Source organism: Neoarius graeffei, chromosome 3 (assembly GCF_027579695.1).
Source record: "Neoarius graeffei isolate fNeoGra1 chromosome 3, fNeoGra1.pri, whole genome shotgun sequence".
NCBI lineage: Eukaryota > Metazoa > Chordata > Actinopteri > Siluriformes > Ariidae > Neoarius > Neoarius graeffei.
The window spans coordinates 101,987,431-102,004,726 of record NC_083571.1 but is presented as its reverse complement, the minus strand read 5'-3'; the positions used below and the strand labels follow the sequence as shown (position 1 = coordinate 102,004,726).

The window sequence follows — 17,296 nt, the reverse complement described above, 5'->3', positions numbered from 1 at the left end:
TATTTAATTTGCTTCAGAATGTGATCGTCTCAGTTCATCTGATTATTTAATGAGCCTTTTACATTTTATCAGTGAAAATGCATGCATGTACATGTATGTTGCATAAGTTATAACACCTATCCTGTTTTAATGAGAGTCAACCCACAATCAATGAAGTCAAATCAGTCTTAGTTGAGCAAGTCGGTAACGGTATTTCTTACTTTCACCATAAATTTTTATTTATATGACTTTGGTCTATAGCTGTAAAAGGCCTTGGCCTTAAAACCGGTTAACGTTGTGACGTCACGCACTCAGGGCTGGCTGGCTCAGCGGGGCAGCTCGAATGCCAACTTTGTGGTCAATTTTAACTCTCAAAAATATATTTTTTTATTCCCATTTATGCAGCATACAAGAGTCAAGGATGGAGATACTATCCACTGAGAAATTTATTTAAAAATAAAGGTTCTGTGTATCTCCTTTAACGTCTCAAAGGTGCAACATAGAGCTTGTTTGCTCATAGGAAAGTCATCAGCACAACATCCTTTTGGAACACTGTTAATAAATGTTCTTAATATTCTTTTTTTTTATAGCTTTATAAAAGTTAATTAATCCCAGGATGAAGACTTTTACTCTCAAACTTTTGAGAAACTTTTTTTTTCTCACTAATCATCTTTTGTACACTATTTAGCTATTTATATACCTGGTAGATTTTGCCAGACTGGCCCACTAATAGGCCTCTAATTTTGCTAGTTTGCTAGTTAAGTATTGTTTGCTAGTTTGTTTTCTCTTGCTAATTAGTTTCACTCATTAGCCAGCTAGTGAGATTTCATTTTTTAGATTTCACCTGGATTTTAAGATACAGTTTAAGTATAAAAATAGTGTGTGTGTTTTCCAGAGAGTGCTGAGAGATTTGGTGGAGTCTGGCCGTTATGACACACACTCGAACTTCACTGTGGTGTTGCAGCCTTTGCTTAGGGATATAGCAATGCCAATGCTGGTTAGAAAAAAAAAACACACACACAAGAATAATAAAATCTGTATTTTTATTAAGGTTAGTGAGTTTTAGTATCTCTCTCTCTCTCTCTCTCTCTCTCTCTCTCTCTCTCTCCTGAAGGATGGACATCCTGATCGTTCATTTTTCTCTCCTGATTGTTTCCACCTCAGTCAGAAGGCTCACATGATCCTGGCTCGTGGTCTGTGGAACAACATGGTTAGTTGCTTCACGTAATTTAAATACCTGGAAAAAGTCTAACAAGAGTGCTCTGAGAGCACAATATCCCCCACTGGCAACTGTGCCATAACTCTGGTAAAATGCGACTGAATTGAATGAAATTGCAATATGCATATTACCAACAGATAACAAAGAATCCTGCTAAGTTTCATGAAATTCCTCCAAAAATTGTGAGAGGAGTTGATTTCAGAAGGTGAGTACCCTTCCCAGGACGAACGGATGGATGAACGGACATCGCCACGACATAATCCCTCTTCGGGCTTTTTGGCCAGTAGGGGATAAAAACTTTTTGCCAAATTACATGAAATTCCTCCAAAAATTGTGAGGGAAGTGAATGTCAGAAAGCAAGCACACCTTGATGAAATTGTCAAAGTACAAGTTTGTCAATAATCAAGGGCATAACTCTGGTCAAATTTGCCCAAATTAAATGAAATTTTAATATGCGTATAACTGTCATATAACAAAGCCTTTTGCCAAGTTTGGTGAAATTCCTCCACAAATTGTGAGAGGAGTTGATTTCAGAAGAATGTACACCCTCATGAAACTATCAAAGTACAAGTTATTTAATCAAGGGTCAAAACTGGTAAAATTTTCACAAACCAAATTAAATCGCAATATGCGTATTACCATCATATACTGTAACAATGTCTTTTGCCAAGCTTCGAGAAATTCGTCCAAATATTGTAAGAGGAGTTGATCTCAGAAGGCAAACACAACTTCATGAAATTCTCAAAGGATAATTTTGTTAATCAAGGGCTGTAACTCCGGTAAAATGTGATCGAATTTAATGAAATTACAATATGCATATTACCGACATATAACAAAGAATCCTGCCAAGTTTAATAAAATTCCTCCAAAAATTCTGAGAGGAGTTGATTTCAGAAAGTGAGCACCCTTCCCAGGATGGACGGACAGACGATAATCACCACAACATAATCCCCCTTCTGGCCTTTCGGCCCGCGGGGGATAATAGCGCTACAGGATTAACGTCTCTAAATATTCATTCATTCATCTTCAGTAACTGCTATATCCTGATTGCAATGAAAATTTCCTTCTGTCGCCAGATGGAAGAGCTGGGGAATAAAACCCACAAACAGAACTTCTCTCTAGGTCTCCAGGCTGAATGTCCATCAAAGGTAAAACTGCTTTCTCACTGTTTGTTCTTTCACACCCATCATTATCATCACTGTTTTAGTACTTTTATTTATTATATTTTGACCTTTGCCAGACCTCACCCTTTCTTCAGACCTTTGTGAACAGCAATTACATGTACAAAAGCCCACTGCCGCCCCCACCTCCAATTTCAGTATGTATTTTTATTCATTCTTCTACTTTGCCTTCTTTGAAGACTTATCTTTTCCATGAACATTTCTTTTCCTCTCTTACTGCTTAGTCTTTTTTTCTTCCTCTGTAAAGCATCTTTGGAAAATTGAAAAGTGCTATGGAAAATGAAATTATTATTATTATTATTATTATTATTATTATTATTATTATTATTATTATTATTATGTACCTTTCTCTGACCCAGAACTGGGGCAGTGATTTCTCCTGCACTGACACCAAGCCATCAATCAACATCCCCAACTCAGGTAAGACTGAGACTGACAGAGACAGAAAGACAGACACAGAAGAAGAGAAATGGGGAGGAAAAAGAGATAACAATAATATTACTCATAATAACTGTACTATAAACAAAAAAAGTAAAGAATTTTTTTTACATATTCAAGATTTGTACATTGTTATTAATACACTATGTAGACAGAGTAGAGAAGAGCTTTGACTTGGTATCAGAGAATAGTGGATGTGGAGGAATATAAAGAAAATGCTGTAACAGTTTGACTTCGTCATGACTGAGTCATAACAGCAAGTAGCAACACGTTATGATTTGATTTAACTCAATTGTTATTCTATTTCACTAAATTACTGGTCACCTCATGTATCATTCGGCTTCCATATGATTGTTGCTATGGTTACATCTCGAAAGCAGGCGTTTTTTTATTCTTGTCACTTTTCAGGAACAAAAAAAGGCTTCTGCACACTGAAGCCTATAACATATTTCTACAGAAGTAAAATTAATTATGATATAGTTATGAAGTGTAAATATACAGTATGTGTACACGTGAAATTGAACAATGATGAATTGTGAATTAAGCTGGCAGCACTCTGTTAAGGTTGTGACAAACAGTACGGTGTCATTAACTAAATGAAGGTGGAATAATTTTAATATTCATTTTGTATATGTTCAGTTCATCACCTGCGGCCTGCGGATATCAAGGTGATTGCTGCCCTCGGAGACTCTGTTACAGTAAGTTAAATCCCTGTGTGTTATCTCCAGCTGTGCAAAATAGTCGTGTGTTAAATAGTAAAAGCATGAATGTCTCTGGATGTCCTAATTGACTTTATCAGCTGCTTTAGTGTTGTTTAATATGTGACTAATTTACGTATCTCTCACCCATAAAAGTAAGAGATCGCCCGCTGGGCATTTTTGTATAAGGTTTCTGCGAATCCTCACAGTGCCCAGCCATAGTTTTAGTTTTTTAGTTTAGTTGAATTTATTTGACCATAATATTAAAATTACAACAAAACAATTCATGTAATTCATGTGAAAGCATATATAGTTTACAATAAATCATGTACACTACCGTTCAAAAGTTTGGGGTCACCCAGACAATTTTGTGTTTTCCATGAAAAGTCACACTTTTATTTACCACCATAAGTTGTAAAATGAATAGAAAATATAGTCAAGACATTTTTCTGGCCATTTTGAGCATTTAATCGACCCCACAAATGTGATGCTCCAGAAACTCAATCTGCTCAAAGGAAGGTCAGTTTTATAGCTTCTCTAAAGAGCTCAACTGTTTTCAGCTGTGCTAACATGATTGTACAAGGGTTTTCTAATCATCCATTAGCCTTCTGAGGCAATGAGCAAACACATTGTACCATTAGAACACTGGAGTGATAGTTGCTGGAAATGGGCCTCTATACACCTATGGAGATATTGCACCAAAAACCAGACATTTGCAGCTAGAATAGTCATTTACCACATTAGCAATGCATAGAGTGGATTTCTGATTAGTTTAAAGTGATCTTCATTGAAAAGAACAGTGCTTTTCTTTCAAAAATAAGGAAATTTCAAAGTGACCCCAAACTTTTGAATGGTAGTGTATGTTCTGGTCAGGAGACCCCTACATAGGCCTCATAAAAGCCACTGCAGTAGGGACCACTTTTACAATATATATTAAATGTTATGTACACCTTTGCTTAACACTTGAATCAACATTGTTAATTTTGACAAATTTACATCAACTACTTGTAACTTTAACAGTAAACATTGTAAGTATACAAAAAATATATATATATATTCAATGTAAAGAAAGAAAAATTAAATTAGATAGACATATATATCATAATATAAAAAAGAATAATCATCTTTTTTTTTAATTCAGCCAGATGGCCAGACATCACAGCAATACAATGAACATCATGCTGCATTAAAGCAGATGTAATGATCTCAGAAAATAACACTTAGAGACTTTCTTTCAAATTTACATAATTTACAAACACAACAGTTCAGTATTTCACAATGTTCCTTGTATGTTACTATCATGTAATTTTTTGCATAATAAGCAAAACCTTTGAGATCATGAGTATAAACTTTAACTTTAATCGCATCAGGGGTTTAATTTATGATTTGGGGTAAATATATACCTATCCTTCTTTCTGCAAATTTATTTTCCGTTCTCTCCAAAAATAAATTGAGATTACCCCTGGTAAAATGTGCATGTACATCATTATTTTGCCGTAAAGGTATTGAATTTATATTTATAAATTGTGTGTTTTTTCCAGACTGCACTTGGCACAAAGTCACACAACTACACTCAGTTTCATACAGAATACAAGGGGGTGTCATGGAGGTAAAACACAGAGGATTTTTCTTCCATGTGTGAAAAACATCTGTGATAAAATTGTAATACATAAGTATAGATAACATATACTGTATATAACAGTTATTCCATGAAATTGAGTTGTACATGAGCTGATAGCCAACCAGGTGCATAGCGCCAAGTTGGCTATAAGCCATGTATGACGAGATTGAATGGAATAACTGTTTTATTCTATCCACATTCACTGGATTTTGAGAAACGGACCATTTTATTTTTATTTTTTGCAAATTGGATAAATAAAAACTTTATACAAAACATCCGACAAAATCATTTCCGCTTAGCAAACACGTGACAAATTGCATACATGCGTAGTAAAATATTCAAATTTTATTTTTCTTTGAGCTTTTGAACCAGTCTAAAAAATTCAACAAATTTTAATGCTTAAAGATGAAGAATGTAAACAAACTGGCGAAATGACAGTAGCAATTTGTGAAAAATGCTATAATAATATCATCATCATCTCATTATCTCTAGCCGCTTTATCCTGTTCTACAGGGTCGCAGGCAAGCTGGAGCCTATCCCAGCTGACTACGGGCGAAAGGCGGGGTACACCCTGGACAAGTCGCCAGGTCATCACAGGGCTGACACATAGACACACACAACCATTCACACCTACGGTCAATTTAGAGTCACCAGTTAACCTAACCTGCATGTCTTTGGACTGTGGGGGAAACCGGAGCACCCGGAGGAAACCCACGCGGACACGGGGAGAACATGCAAACTCCGCACAGAAAGGCCCTCGCCGGCCCCGGGGCTCGAACCCGGACCTTCTTGCTGTGAGGCGACAGCGCTAACCACTACACCACCGTGCCGCCCGCTATAATAATAATTCTTGAAAAATAAAAAAAGATACGTTCTTACCATCAAATACTTTTATTCCATATTTTGCTTTTTTTGTATTTTTTGGGGGGGTTGTTTTCGAGTAGAGTTTTTATTTCGTCCTCAGTTGGTTCAGCAACACTCTCCGCCATTTTGTTTTTCTCTACTCACGGTATATGAGCTGATATCCTAGTAGCAGAGTAGCCGATCAGAGTATGCGATTGTTCATATCCAGTGAATGTGGATAGAATAAAATATATTATCTTAGGCACCCTATTTTTTTTTCATACAAACTGTTATAGATTTCTATTTTATGATTTCTCCATTATGGAGTCAATACAAAAGCATTTTAGAGTTCCAAATGTTTGTTTTCCAGCACAAAATTAAATGTTACAGAAAAAAAATGCTTGTATCTGAGCAGCATATTACATAAGAGAACACTTTTCAGATTAAAAAAGAAAACATAATAAAGGCTACTGGGTTTTGGTGCAAAATGAAGATGCGAGTGTGACAGTCAAAGTGTCCAGAAGAACTGTGGCTGGTTCTGTAAGATGCTCAGTAAAACCCACAGCTCATTTCCGCATAAACCTGCACTCACTGTACCTGAGACTACTATTTTTTTTTAAAGCAAAGGGTCGTCTCACACCAAATATTGACTTTGTTTCATTTATTATGGCTTATTGTATATAGTATTTAGTATGGCTTACTGTTTATAGTATGGCTTACTGTTTATAGTATTTTTTTAAATGTTGAAAAATTTCATTTCATTATTTTTAAGGCAGTATTTGTCTACAGCATTTCTTGTGTGTTTGTGTGTGTGTGTGTGTGTGTGTGTGTGTGTGTGTGTGTGTGTGTGTGTGTGTGTGTGTGTGTGTGTGCAGTATTGGGGGTGATCATTCATTAGACACTACTACAACACTACCAAGTGAGTGTATCTCAGCATTATCTTGGACACACTGAGATTTTGCTATCTCTGTGATGTATTTACACTGACTGATGTGTAACTTTTATCCCGCATGGGATATGATGTCTGAAGTTTACTTCTTGCACTGGAGACTAATATTGGTAAAAAGTAATGGAACTTTTTACAGCGAACAGTTTAGCAGTGTGGAATCCATATGATTAAATCATCACACATCTGTAACACCATTTGTACAGTTGTGGTCAGGAGTTTACATACAGTGACATGAATGTCATCTTGAATATGAATGTCATGGCAATATTTGGGCTTTCAGTAATTTCTTTGAACTGTTCTTTTTCTGTGGCAGAATGATTGTATAGCGTACATCTTTAATTTAAAAAAAACACTGGAATTTGGTGCACAGGATTTAATTTTCTTTGGGTTTTCTGAAGTCAACACAGGGTCAAAATTATACATACAGGGTCAAAAATTTACATATGCTCACTTACAGTAGATTATTAATTCAGAGGTGCTGAAACTTCCAAAATGTCTCTTATCTTGCCAAGGCCTCTTAACTTCCTGTTAGTGATCATGATTGACTGCAGCTGGTAGCTTCTCTGTGCCTTCATAAAAAGGGTTTGTTTACAGCACTCATTGGGTTCACCAACACACAGTAAAATGGGAAAGTCCAAGGAGCTCAGTGCAGCTCTGAGAATCTTCAACCTTAGCCTGAACCTTAGCCTGCAGCTGGGGAGAGTGCCCACCCTCTGGAAGACAGCATGTATTGTTCCAGTTCCCAAAAAGAATTGGCCCAGCGAGCTGAACGACTTCCGACCGGTGGCACTCATTTCACATCTGATGAAGACTTTGGCACGGCTCTTCCTCAGCCTCCTCAGACCCCAGGTACAACATGCCCAGGACTGTCTGCAGTTTGCGTACCGGGCAGGTGTCGGTGTGGAAGACGCCATCCTCTACCTGCTACATCGAGCCCACTCGCATCTGGATAAGGGAAGTGGCACAGTAAGGATCCTCTTCTTGGACTTCTCGAGTGCCTTCAACACCATCCAGGCCCTATTGCTTCAGGACAAACTGAACAGGATGTGAGTGGACCCCTGCCTGGTCACCTGGATCTCCAGCTACCTCACTGACAGGCCGCAGTACGTCAGGCTGAAGGACATCACGTTTGACACTGTGATTAGCAACACCGGAGCACCCCAGGGCACGGTGCTGGGCCCTCTTCTCTTCACCCTGTACACCGCGGACTTCTGCTACAACTCAGAGCTGTGTCACTTTCAGAAGTTTGCCGATGACACAGCCATCATTGGGTGTATCAGTGATGACAGAGAGGAGGAGTATAGGAGCCTGGTGAGGGACTTTGCTGTGTGGTGCAACAGGAACCATCTGCAGCTCAACACGTCAAAGACCAAGGAGCTGATCATTGACTTTGGGAGGTCCAGACCAAGGTCACGACCAGTTCTGATTGAGGGAGTCGAGGTGGAGGCTGTGGATTCCTACAAGTACCTTGGGCTGTGGCTGGACAGCAAGCTGGACTGGACTTGCAACACCAAACACTTATACAGGAAGGGACAGAGCAGGCTATACTTCCTTAGGAGGCTGCGGTCCTTTAACATCTGCAGAAAACTCCTGTGGATATTCTATCAGTCTCTGGTCACCAGTGTCCTGTTTTACACTGTGGTGTGCTGGGGGGGCAGCACATCCAAGAAGGACACATCCAGGCTGGACAAGCTGATCAGGCGGGCCAGCTCTGTGGTCGGCATGAAGCTGGACTCTCTGGTGACGGTGGCAGAGAAGAGGTCTATGGACAAACTATTGAACATCATGGATGATGCCAGTCACCCTCTGCACACCGTCATCAGCAACCAGAGGAGCCTGTTCAGTGACAGAATGCTCCTTCCCAAGTGCAGGACGAACAGACTTAAAAACTCCTTTGTCCCTCACGCCATCAGACTGTACAACTCCTCTCTGGGGGGGAGGAGGGGTAACAGGAGGACAGAGGATGGGAAGGAGCAGTAGCCTAGCCTAACAATAAGCAATACCAGACAATGTGCAATATAATGTGCAATATAAAGTGCAATATCTCTCCTGCCGCCACCCCCCTTCTGCCCACCTTTTCCCCCTCCTTCCCCCCTTCCTCTCTTCCCCATATCTTATTCTTTTTATATTTGTATATGTAATTACTTAATTTATTTTAATTTATCTAGAAGTTTTCTCTATTTCTTCTCTCTGTTTATCTGTAATGATGCTGCTGGAATCTTAATTGCCCTGAGGGAACCCGCCCAAAGGGTTCAATAAAGTTTTATCTAATCTAATCTAATCTAATCTAATCTAATCTAATCTAATCTAATCTAATCTAATCTAATCTAATCTAAGAAATAACCCCCTGCTCCAAAATTGACACCTTCAAGCTTAGCTAATGTTTGCAGCTGACCACACAGACAAAGAAAAAGCCTTCTGGAGGAAATCTGTATGGTCAGATGAGACAAAGATTGAGTTGTTTGGCCACAATGACCAACATGTACAGAGGAACACTGTACCAGCTGGTGGTGGTGGTAGGATCATCATGCTCTGGGGCTGTTTTGCTGCCAGTGGAACTGGTTCATTGCACAAAGTGGATGGAATAATGAAGGACTACCTCAGAATTCTTCAGCATAAACCATCAGAAACTTGAACACGACTTGGGACTTGGGAGTTATAACAGGACAATGAACCCAAACACACATCAGAGCTGGTTGTGGAGGATAAAGCAGGCTAACATTAAGCTTAAAACAAGTCCTGACTTCAACCCTATTGAAAATATATGGACCGTGCTTATAAGTCGAGTCCATGCCAAGAAAAAAAAAACTAATTTAATTGAACTCTACCAATTCTACCATGAAGAGTCATGAAATGTCCAATCAGAATTCTACCAGAAGCTTGTTCATGGTAAACAAAAATGTTTGGGCAAGATGAGTCTTACGAAGAGACATTTTACGCAAATATTAGGTGTGCTGTATGTATATTTTTGCCCCTGTATGTATAATTTTGACCCTGTGGTGATTTCAGAAAACCCAAAGAAAATTTAAACTTGTGCACCAAATTCTAGTGGTTTTTTTTTAATTAAAGCTGTATGCTGTACAATCATTCTGCCACAGAAAAAGAACAGTTCAAAGAAATTACTGAAAGCCCAAATATTGCCATGACATTCATATCCAAGATGACATTCATGTCACTGTATGTAAACTCCTGACCACAACTGTATATAACCATTTTATAAATTAATACAACAAATCCATGTTAAAGGAATATACAAATCAAACTGGAACTCACTTACCGTAACATTCCACCTTTAAGCTCTGGGCCACGAGTCTTGTCTGATGCTTGTACTCAGTGATCTCAAACTATTTCCTGAAGAAGAAAATTATTCCGATAACTCTATTTTTATAGGTAACAGCATTTCATACAGGGTTTGAAACCACCACAGTCTGTCTTATTAAAAGTGATTTAAAGCATGTTTATGATGTTCTAGGCATGATATTGATACATGATGCGAAACTGGAGGTTATAATCTGTTGTTATTTCATTCAGCAAACATGGCTGATTGTATAAATTCAGGGTATAATAGATTTTTGGATAAACTTACCCTTTAATGTAAGTATGTGTAATAGGTAAAACGTGTTGTTATTCATGAGAGCATTAACAACTCAGATTATGCCTTTACCTATTTTTTTTTACTAAGTGTCTCATTTAGCTCATGTTCCTACTTAAATCAAATAAAAATGCACATACAAGTTGAATATCATTATCAGGAATGGTCCTGCTGTCCTGCTTGACAAAGCTAGATAAACTAATAAGTAACAAGTACTATTACACTTTTCTCCTATTGTACAACACTATATAGAAACAAAACGTTCACACTACTGAACTTATTGTGTGTATGTTGTGTTTTACAGACATTCTGAGACAATTTAACCCATCACTACAGGGCTTCTCTACGGGACATGGCAGGTCAGCGCAGGACGGCTTCAACATGGCCGTGTCTGGAGCCACAGCCTCGTACGTATTCTCAGCTTCTTTCTGCCTTTTTCACTTTTGCTGGAAACCTATCTGATTATTTTACTAAAGTTTAAATCGGGTTTGTCAGAATAGAAGCACAGGACTGTAAATGTACATGGGATTGGTTATTGTATGTTTCAGATTATATAAAGATTTCCCCATAAAGCAATCTTATATAGTTCAACCAGACTGCTAGAGCTTTGCACTGTCACCTCACAGCAAGAAGGTTCTGGGTTTGAGCCCAGCGGCCAACAGGGGCCTTTCTGTATAGAGTTCATGTTCTCCCCGTGTCTGTGTGGGTTTCCTCCAGGTGCTCCGGTTTCCCCCACAGTTCAAAGACATACAGTTAGGTTAACATAGGACGGCCATGGGCTGAAGTGCCCTTGAGCAAGACACCTAAGCCCCAACTTCTGACCAGAAATGAGCTCTGGCCCCCAGCTGAAACGCTCTTTCCAACTCACAAGGCATATGCCGTTTAAAGTAAACATGGAAAAGTCATGGCCTAATGGTTAGAGAAGCAGCGTTGGGACCAAAAGGTCACTGATTTGATTCCCTGGATGAGTAGGAATGGCTGAAGTGCCCTTGAGTAAGGCACCAAACCCCCAACTGCTCTCCAGGCTGCTCTGGGTACGTTGTACGTCATTCTGGATAAGAGCATCTGCTAAATACCCCTGTAAAGTATCTCTTAAATGATAATTTACCTTGCTGGCAACAAAGGGCTTGAAACATTACAAACTGCTTCTCTAAGTCTGTAACCGTAAAGTCAGTCCAAATATTATTTTGTATATATTAGAATATATTTATAGCTATAGCTATTTTAATCGTCCTGGTCTCGTTCTCCCTTTTAGTGATCTTGTAGCTCAGGCCAGCTTACTTATTCAGGCCTTAAAATCCAGTGAGGTAAGGATCATCTCCACTTTTTTTAAACAGTTTTTGGTTTTTGGTTTAACAATTTCAATGGTAATAAAAGTTTAGGATGCAATACTGAGTACAGAGTATAAAATGCCTATGCTGAATTAACTGTGGAGTTAACTCAGAGGGTTTGTTTGTTTGTTTGTTTGTTTGTTTGTTTGTTTGTTTTCATTTATTCAGAATGGATATTGAATGATAAAATCTGAGACACTAACTATAGGCTAGGAACTTACGTATTGGAAGTCTATAGACATAGGTATAGTTTTATCCATATGGCAGCCATTTTGAAAATAATCAAGATGGCTGACATATATAGACTACTTTGCATAATACCATTAAATGGCTCCCATTCACAAATATATATGTTTAGACACCAAATTTATTATTCCGACTGCTTTTAGGAGCTGAAATATAAGCATATTCCTATTTAAGGACAGCCATTTTGAAAAACGCCCCTTATTTGCATATTAGGCTTTAAATCAATGGTCAACTGGTGTAAATTTGTTCAAGACATGTCAATAAACATATCTGACCCACTTGACCACTTCTAACATTCGAGTCCCCCCTAAGTGATTTTTTTTAGATTTTTTTTCCTAGTCTATTTGAGCATTTATTATTTTAAAAGACATTGTAAACCCCATGTTATCTGTTTCTAAACTTCTTAAAAATGGATCATCCTGTTCTATCTACACTGGTTAAACAAAGCATTTACAATACCCTTATCATGCAATTACATAACAGAAACCTTACTTTTTCTGCAGAATGTAGACTTCAAAATGGACTGGAAGCTGATTACTGTGCTTATTGGGGTCAATGATTTATGCCAGTATTGTGTGGATCAGGTATGCTTCCTTTTGTCTTGTCAGAAGCCTAGTGTTTGTTCTGAAATTGTTCAGTAAATTCTTTTTTTATTAACACTTTGTTCATATGTTACCTCATTTATGCAGAACAACCTGTCACCACAGAACTACAGTCATCACCTCATGAAGGCTTTGGATCTGCTGTATAAAGAGGTCAGGACATGATGCTCTAGGACTGTGCTAATTCAGACTGTCCCCACCAAGTCGACAAGTTAACTCGTTAATCATGGTACACTTGGTTGACTAAGGTTACATCCACACGACAACGGCAATGAGATTTTTTTTTTTAAATATCGCGTCCACATGGGCAACGGATCAGTAAAATATCAGGTTCATATGGCAACGCAACGCTTGCTGAAAACGATGCAATACACATGCCACACCACTACGTGTGCTGTAATGGCCCGGTCACACCGCCCGAACTTTGCTGGAGCGTTCCTGGAGCGGTGAAAAAAATTCATCACCGCTTGTAACCGTTCACCACCGTTTAACAAAAGTTGGCCCCCGTTAAAGCAACGCCGTATACGCTCGGCCACCGCTGATGTTTCTCGAGGGGCCCTCCTACCGCTCCGAAAGTTTTGAGCTGCACAAAATATTGCGAGCGGTGAGGAGGGGGCAATTTTCCGCCCCGGCAAAGTTCACCCCCGCTCCACCAACGCCCAGTCAAAGTTTGGCACCGCTAGATGCAAGTTCGTGGATGCTTGGGTCCGCTAGGCCAACGCAGAAATCTTGAACGCTGGACCACCGCTGCTTCGCCAGTGTTGCCCGGGCGGCGATTAAACGTTGCACAACCTTCGGTGGAGTGGTTGTAAGCGTTTTACGAGCGGACACGGGGTTCCTGGAACGGTGTCGGGCGTTGAAGCAGCTATCCGTGGCGGTGATGAACTTTGGTTTGGCGTTGGTATAGAGGTGTCGGAGCGGGACCAGAATTTGGCTATAAATACGGGGAGAAATGGACCAGGAGCTCATTTGGAATCGAGCTGCCGTTGAGTTCAGACCTCATCTATATCGAATTTGCTCAAAGTTACAGTAAAACTGTATCACCATGGATGCTGAGAGACTTGCTATGATTGGTGCTAAACCAACTTTATACCCCCGCCGAGCCAAAGCCCGCATGCGCAGAACGCCGCTATACCAACGCTCGCGTCACCGCTAAACCAACGCTCGCTACCGCTCGCTACCGCTAAACCAACGCTAAAGCAACGCTGGCTTCAGCGGTGCACTGCTAAGCCAACGCCCGTGTTTTCGATTTTTTTCCCATTTTGTGCGCGGTGACGAGCGTTGTCGAAATTCGGCCCCCCCTCCCTACCGTTCAAGGAACGCTCCAGCAAAGTTCGGGCGGTATGACCGGGCCATAAGATGGTCCCATCGGAGACACCAGAACAATAGAAGTAGACGCATGCGCATAACTGCGCATGCGCACAGTGACTATCCCTGTCACTGTCACACGCACACACTTTCTCACTCCCTATCCTATGGATATAGTCCCTTTAAATCATGTGCTCGTTTTTTGAATGGAGACACGGAAAGAGGAATGAACGGGGGTAGATGGAAGCCGGTACGCCAACATTCTGATATCCTCCAGAATTCTTTAATGGTCTGGAATAAACATCTGAAGAGGTGAGATCGCTCCTTTTTTTTCCCTATTTTTGCTGGCGGGATTGACTCTGCCCTAAGGGCTATTCTCTCACTCTCTCTCTCTCTCTCTCTCACTTTGCACCATTACACAATAAATATTCACAGTGAAAATATTTTGTAAGCGCGTTTCATGAACCAAGTTATAGGATTTGTTGACAACTCGCATCAAGTTTGTTACACTTCTACCCGGCGTGAAGCACATGTGGTTGTGACGTCATCGTAAACAAATCCATTCTACTCATCTAGACGACTTCGCAACGGCTCCGTTGCCAGATTTTTTCACTCTGGAACCCGTTCTCAAAAGATTTCGTTTTGGGGCACCCAAAACACCGGTGCCATGTGGACGCCAGGCCGAAACGATAAACAATTTTATCAGATTCACCTGAATCCGTTGCCGTGTGGACAGGTGATTTCAAGATTTCAAGATTCAGTCAGTGGACTCATTTCTTTATTTGTATACTTCTTTATGTTGTATAAGTGATTTTTTTTAAATGTAGATTAAATTGAATTAACTCCAACAAATCCAGTCTGTCTACAATAGCTTTCGTAGAGTTTGGGCTTGTTCAAGAATCTTGTAGTCCTTAGCCAACATCTAACCCAACTGGATATACACTAGGTTTTGATTTTCCTGTAGTAGCTATACAGCTGGTCTGATCAACAATTTCAGTCAAATGTTTTTGAAATATCTCAATTTTAACATTTTAGTTTAAATGACTTCATGTTACATGCTACAAAAAAATCTAACCAAGGAATAAGTATAAGTGAATCAAGAATTTTTTTATCATCATTAAATGTTTTGCAAATTGAATAATGTTAGGTATGACTGTTATATTACAACTATCTAGATCTGATGTATTTGGAATTAGTTAACACTTTGACACTAGTAGCACACAACTTATTTATGTTTTACAGTTAACCGTAGTGTTGTCTACCACTTCATCTATGGGCTTAATGAGTTTACCCTCCAAGTCCCTCTGCATTTTATAAAACACCTATTTTGTGTCCCATTATAGGATCTGAAAGTGACCCAAATTAGTAATTTCCACAAAGATTTAAGTTTCCTTATTTAACCTTCTAATCTGACTTTCATTTGGTCTACAGCAATATCCGTGATAAAACAGTAATAAAACATAAGAAATTGCAGCTATTCAAAAACCTTTCCACAATGGAAGTTTAGACCAACTAATCAGGGAGTCTTAGCATAGGTTTAAGGATGAATCATGGAATAATATATTGAGTGTAGTGTCTAAACTCTGTGAACTCTTTTACTTACCAGGATGTAACAGTCTAGATCTGATGTAGCCTCCAAAAAATGTTTGAGGCAGCGTTATCATGTTTGTACAACCCCAAATCCAAACCGTAAATAAAAACAGAATGTGATAATTTGCAAATCATGGAACGCTTATATTTAATTGAAAATAGTGCAAAGACAACCTATCAAATGTTAAAACTGAGAAAGTTTATCTTTTTTTTTTAAAAAATATAACACGTTTCAAAAAGGTTGGGACAGGGGCAGCAAAAGGCTGAAAAGTTGTGTAATACTAAAAAGAACTAATTTGATTAATTGGCAACAGGTCAGTAACATGATTGGGTATAAAAAAAAGAGCATCCCAGAGAGGCGGAGTTTCTCAGAAGTAAAGATGGGGAGGGGTTCACTGCTCTGTGAAAGACTGTGTGGGCAAACAGTGCGACAATTTAAGAATAACGTTCCTCAATGAAAAATTGCAAAGAATTTGGGGATCACATCATCTATGGTATATAATATCATTAAAATATTCAGAGAATCTGGAGAAATCTCTGTATGCAAGAGACAAGGCTGAAAACTGACATTGGATGCCTGTGATCTTCAAGCCCTCAGGCGACAGTGCATTAAAAGCAGACATGTGTCTGTAGTGGAAATCACTGTATGGGCTCAGGAAACTGTGAAAACAGCTCATTACTGCATCCACAAATGCAAGTTAAAACCAAATATAAACAATATCCAGAAACAGTGCAACCTTCTCTGGGCCCGAGATCTTTTTACGATGGACTGAGGTGAAGTGGAAAATTATTCCGGGGTCTGATGAATCAAAAGTAGAAATTCTTTAGAAATCATGGACACCATGTCCTCCAGGCTAAAGAGGAGAGGGACCGTCTGACTTGTTATCAGTGCACAATTCAAAAGCCAGCATCTGTGATGGTATGAGGGTGCATTAGTGCACATGACATGGGTAGCTTGTACATCTGGGAAGGCATCATTAATGCTGAATGATGTATACATGTTTCAGAGCAATATGCTGCCATCCAGACAATCTTTTTCAGGGAAGGCCTTCCTTCTTTCAGCAAGACAATGCCAAATTGCTTTCTGCACATATTAAAACTGCATGGCTCCGTACTAAAAGAGTCTGGGTGCTAAACTGGCCTGCCTGCAGTCCAGACCTGTCTCCCATTTAAAACATCTCATCTCATCATCTCTAGCCGCTTTATCCTGTTCTACAGGGTCGCAAGCAAGCTGGAGCCTATCCCAGCTGACTACGGGCGAAAGGCAGGGTACACCCTGGACAAGTCGCCAGGTCATCACAGGGCTGACACATAGACACAGACAACCATTCACACTCACACCTACGGTCGAGTCACCAGTTAACCTAACCTGCATGTCTTTGGACTGTGGGGGAAACCGGAGCACCCGGAGGAAACCCACGCGGACACGGGGAGAACATGCAAACTCCGCACAGAAAGGCCCTCGCCGGCCACGGGGCTCGAACCCAGGACCTTCTTGCTGTGAGGCGACAGCGCTAACCACTACACCACCGTGCCGCCATTTAAAACATTATGAAGAATAAAATATGACAAAGGAGACCCTGAACTGTTGAGCAACTGAAACTGTATATTAGGCAAGAATGGGACATTTCTCTTTCAAAACTACAGCAATTGGTCTCCTCAGTTCCCAAACATTTACAGAGTGTTGTTAAAAGTAGAG

General features: G+C 39.6%; 1 protein-coding gene across 1 annotated transcript in view; it reads left to right on the top strand.

Moving 5' to 3' along the window:
• Positions 1-17,296, top strand: part of LOC132882637 (phospholipase B1, membrane-associated-like) — an 89,544-nt gene that overhangs the window by 63,807 nt on the left and 8,441 nt on the right. The window contains exons 26-37 of the mRNA XM_060915723.1: positions 875-976; positions 1,094-1,189; positions 2,275-2,346; positions 2,439-2,516; positions 2,739-2,799; positions 3,457-3,515; positions 5,057-5,124; positions 6,855-6,898; positions 10,825-10,927; positions 11,776-11,827; positions 12,601-12,681; positions 12,787-12,852. Coding sequence (XP_060771706.1) covers positions 875-976; positions 1,094-1,189; positions 2,275-2,346; positions 2,439-2,516; positions 2,739-2,799; positions 3,457-3,515; positions 5,057-5,124; positions 6,855-6,898; positions 10,825-10,927; positions 11,776-11,827; positions 12,601-12,681; positions 12,787-12,852 — 882 coding nt within the window. The remainder of the gene's footprint in view (positions 1-874; positions 977-1,093; positions 1,190-2,274; positions 2,347-2,438; positions 2,517-2,738; positions 2,800-3,456; positions 3,516-5,056; positions 5,125-6,854; positions 6,899-10,824; positions 10,928-11,775; positions 11,828-12,600; positions 12,682-12,786; positions 12,853-17,296) is intronic.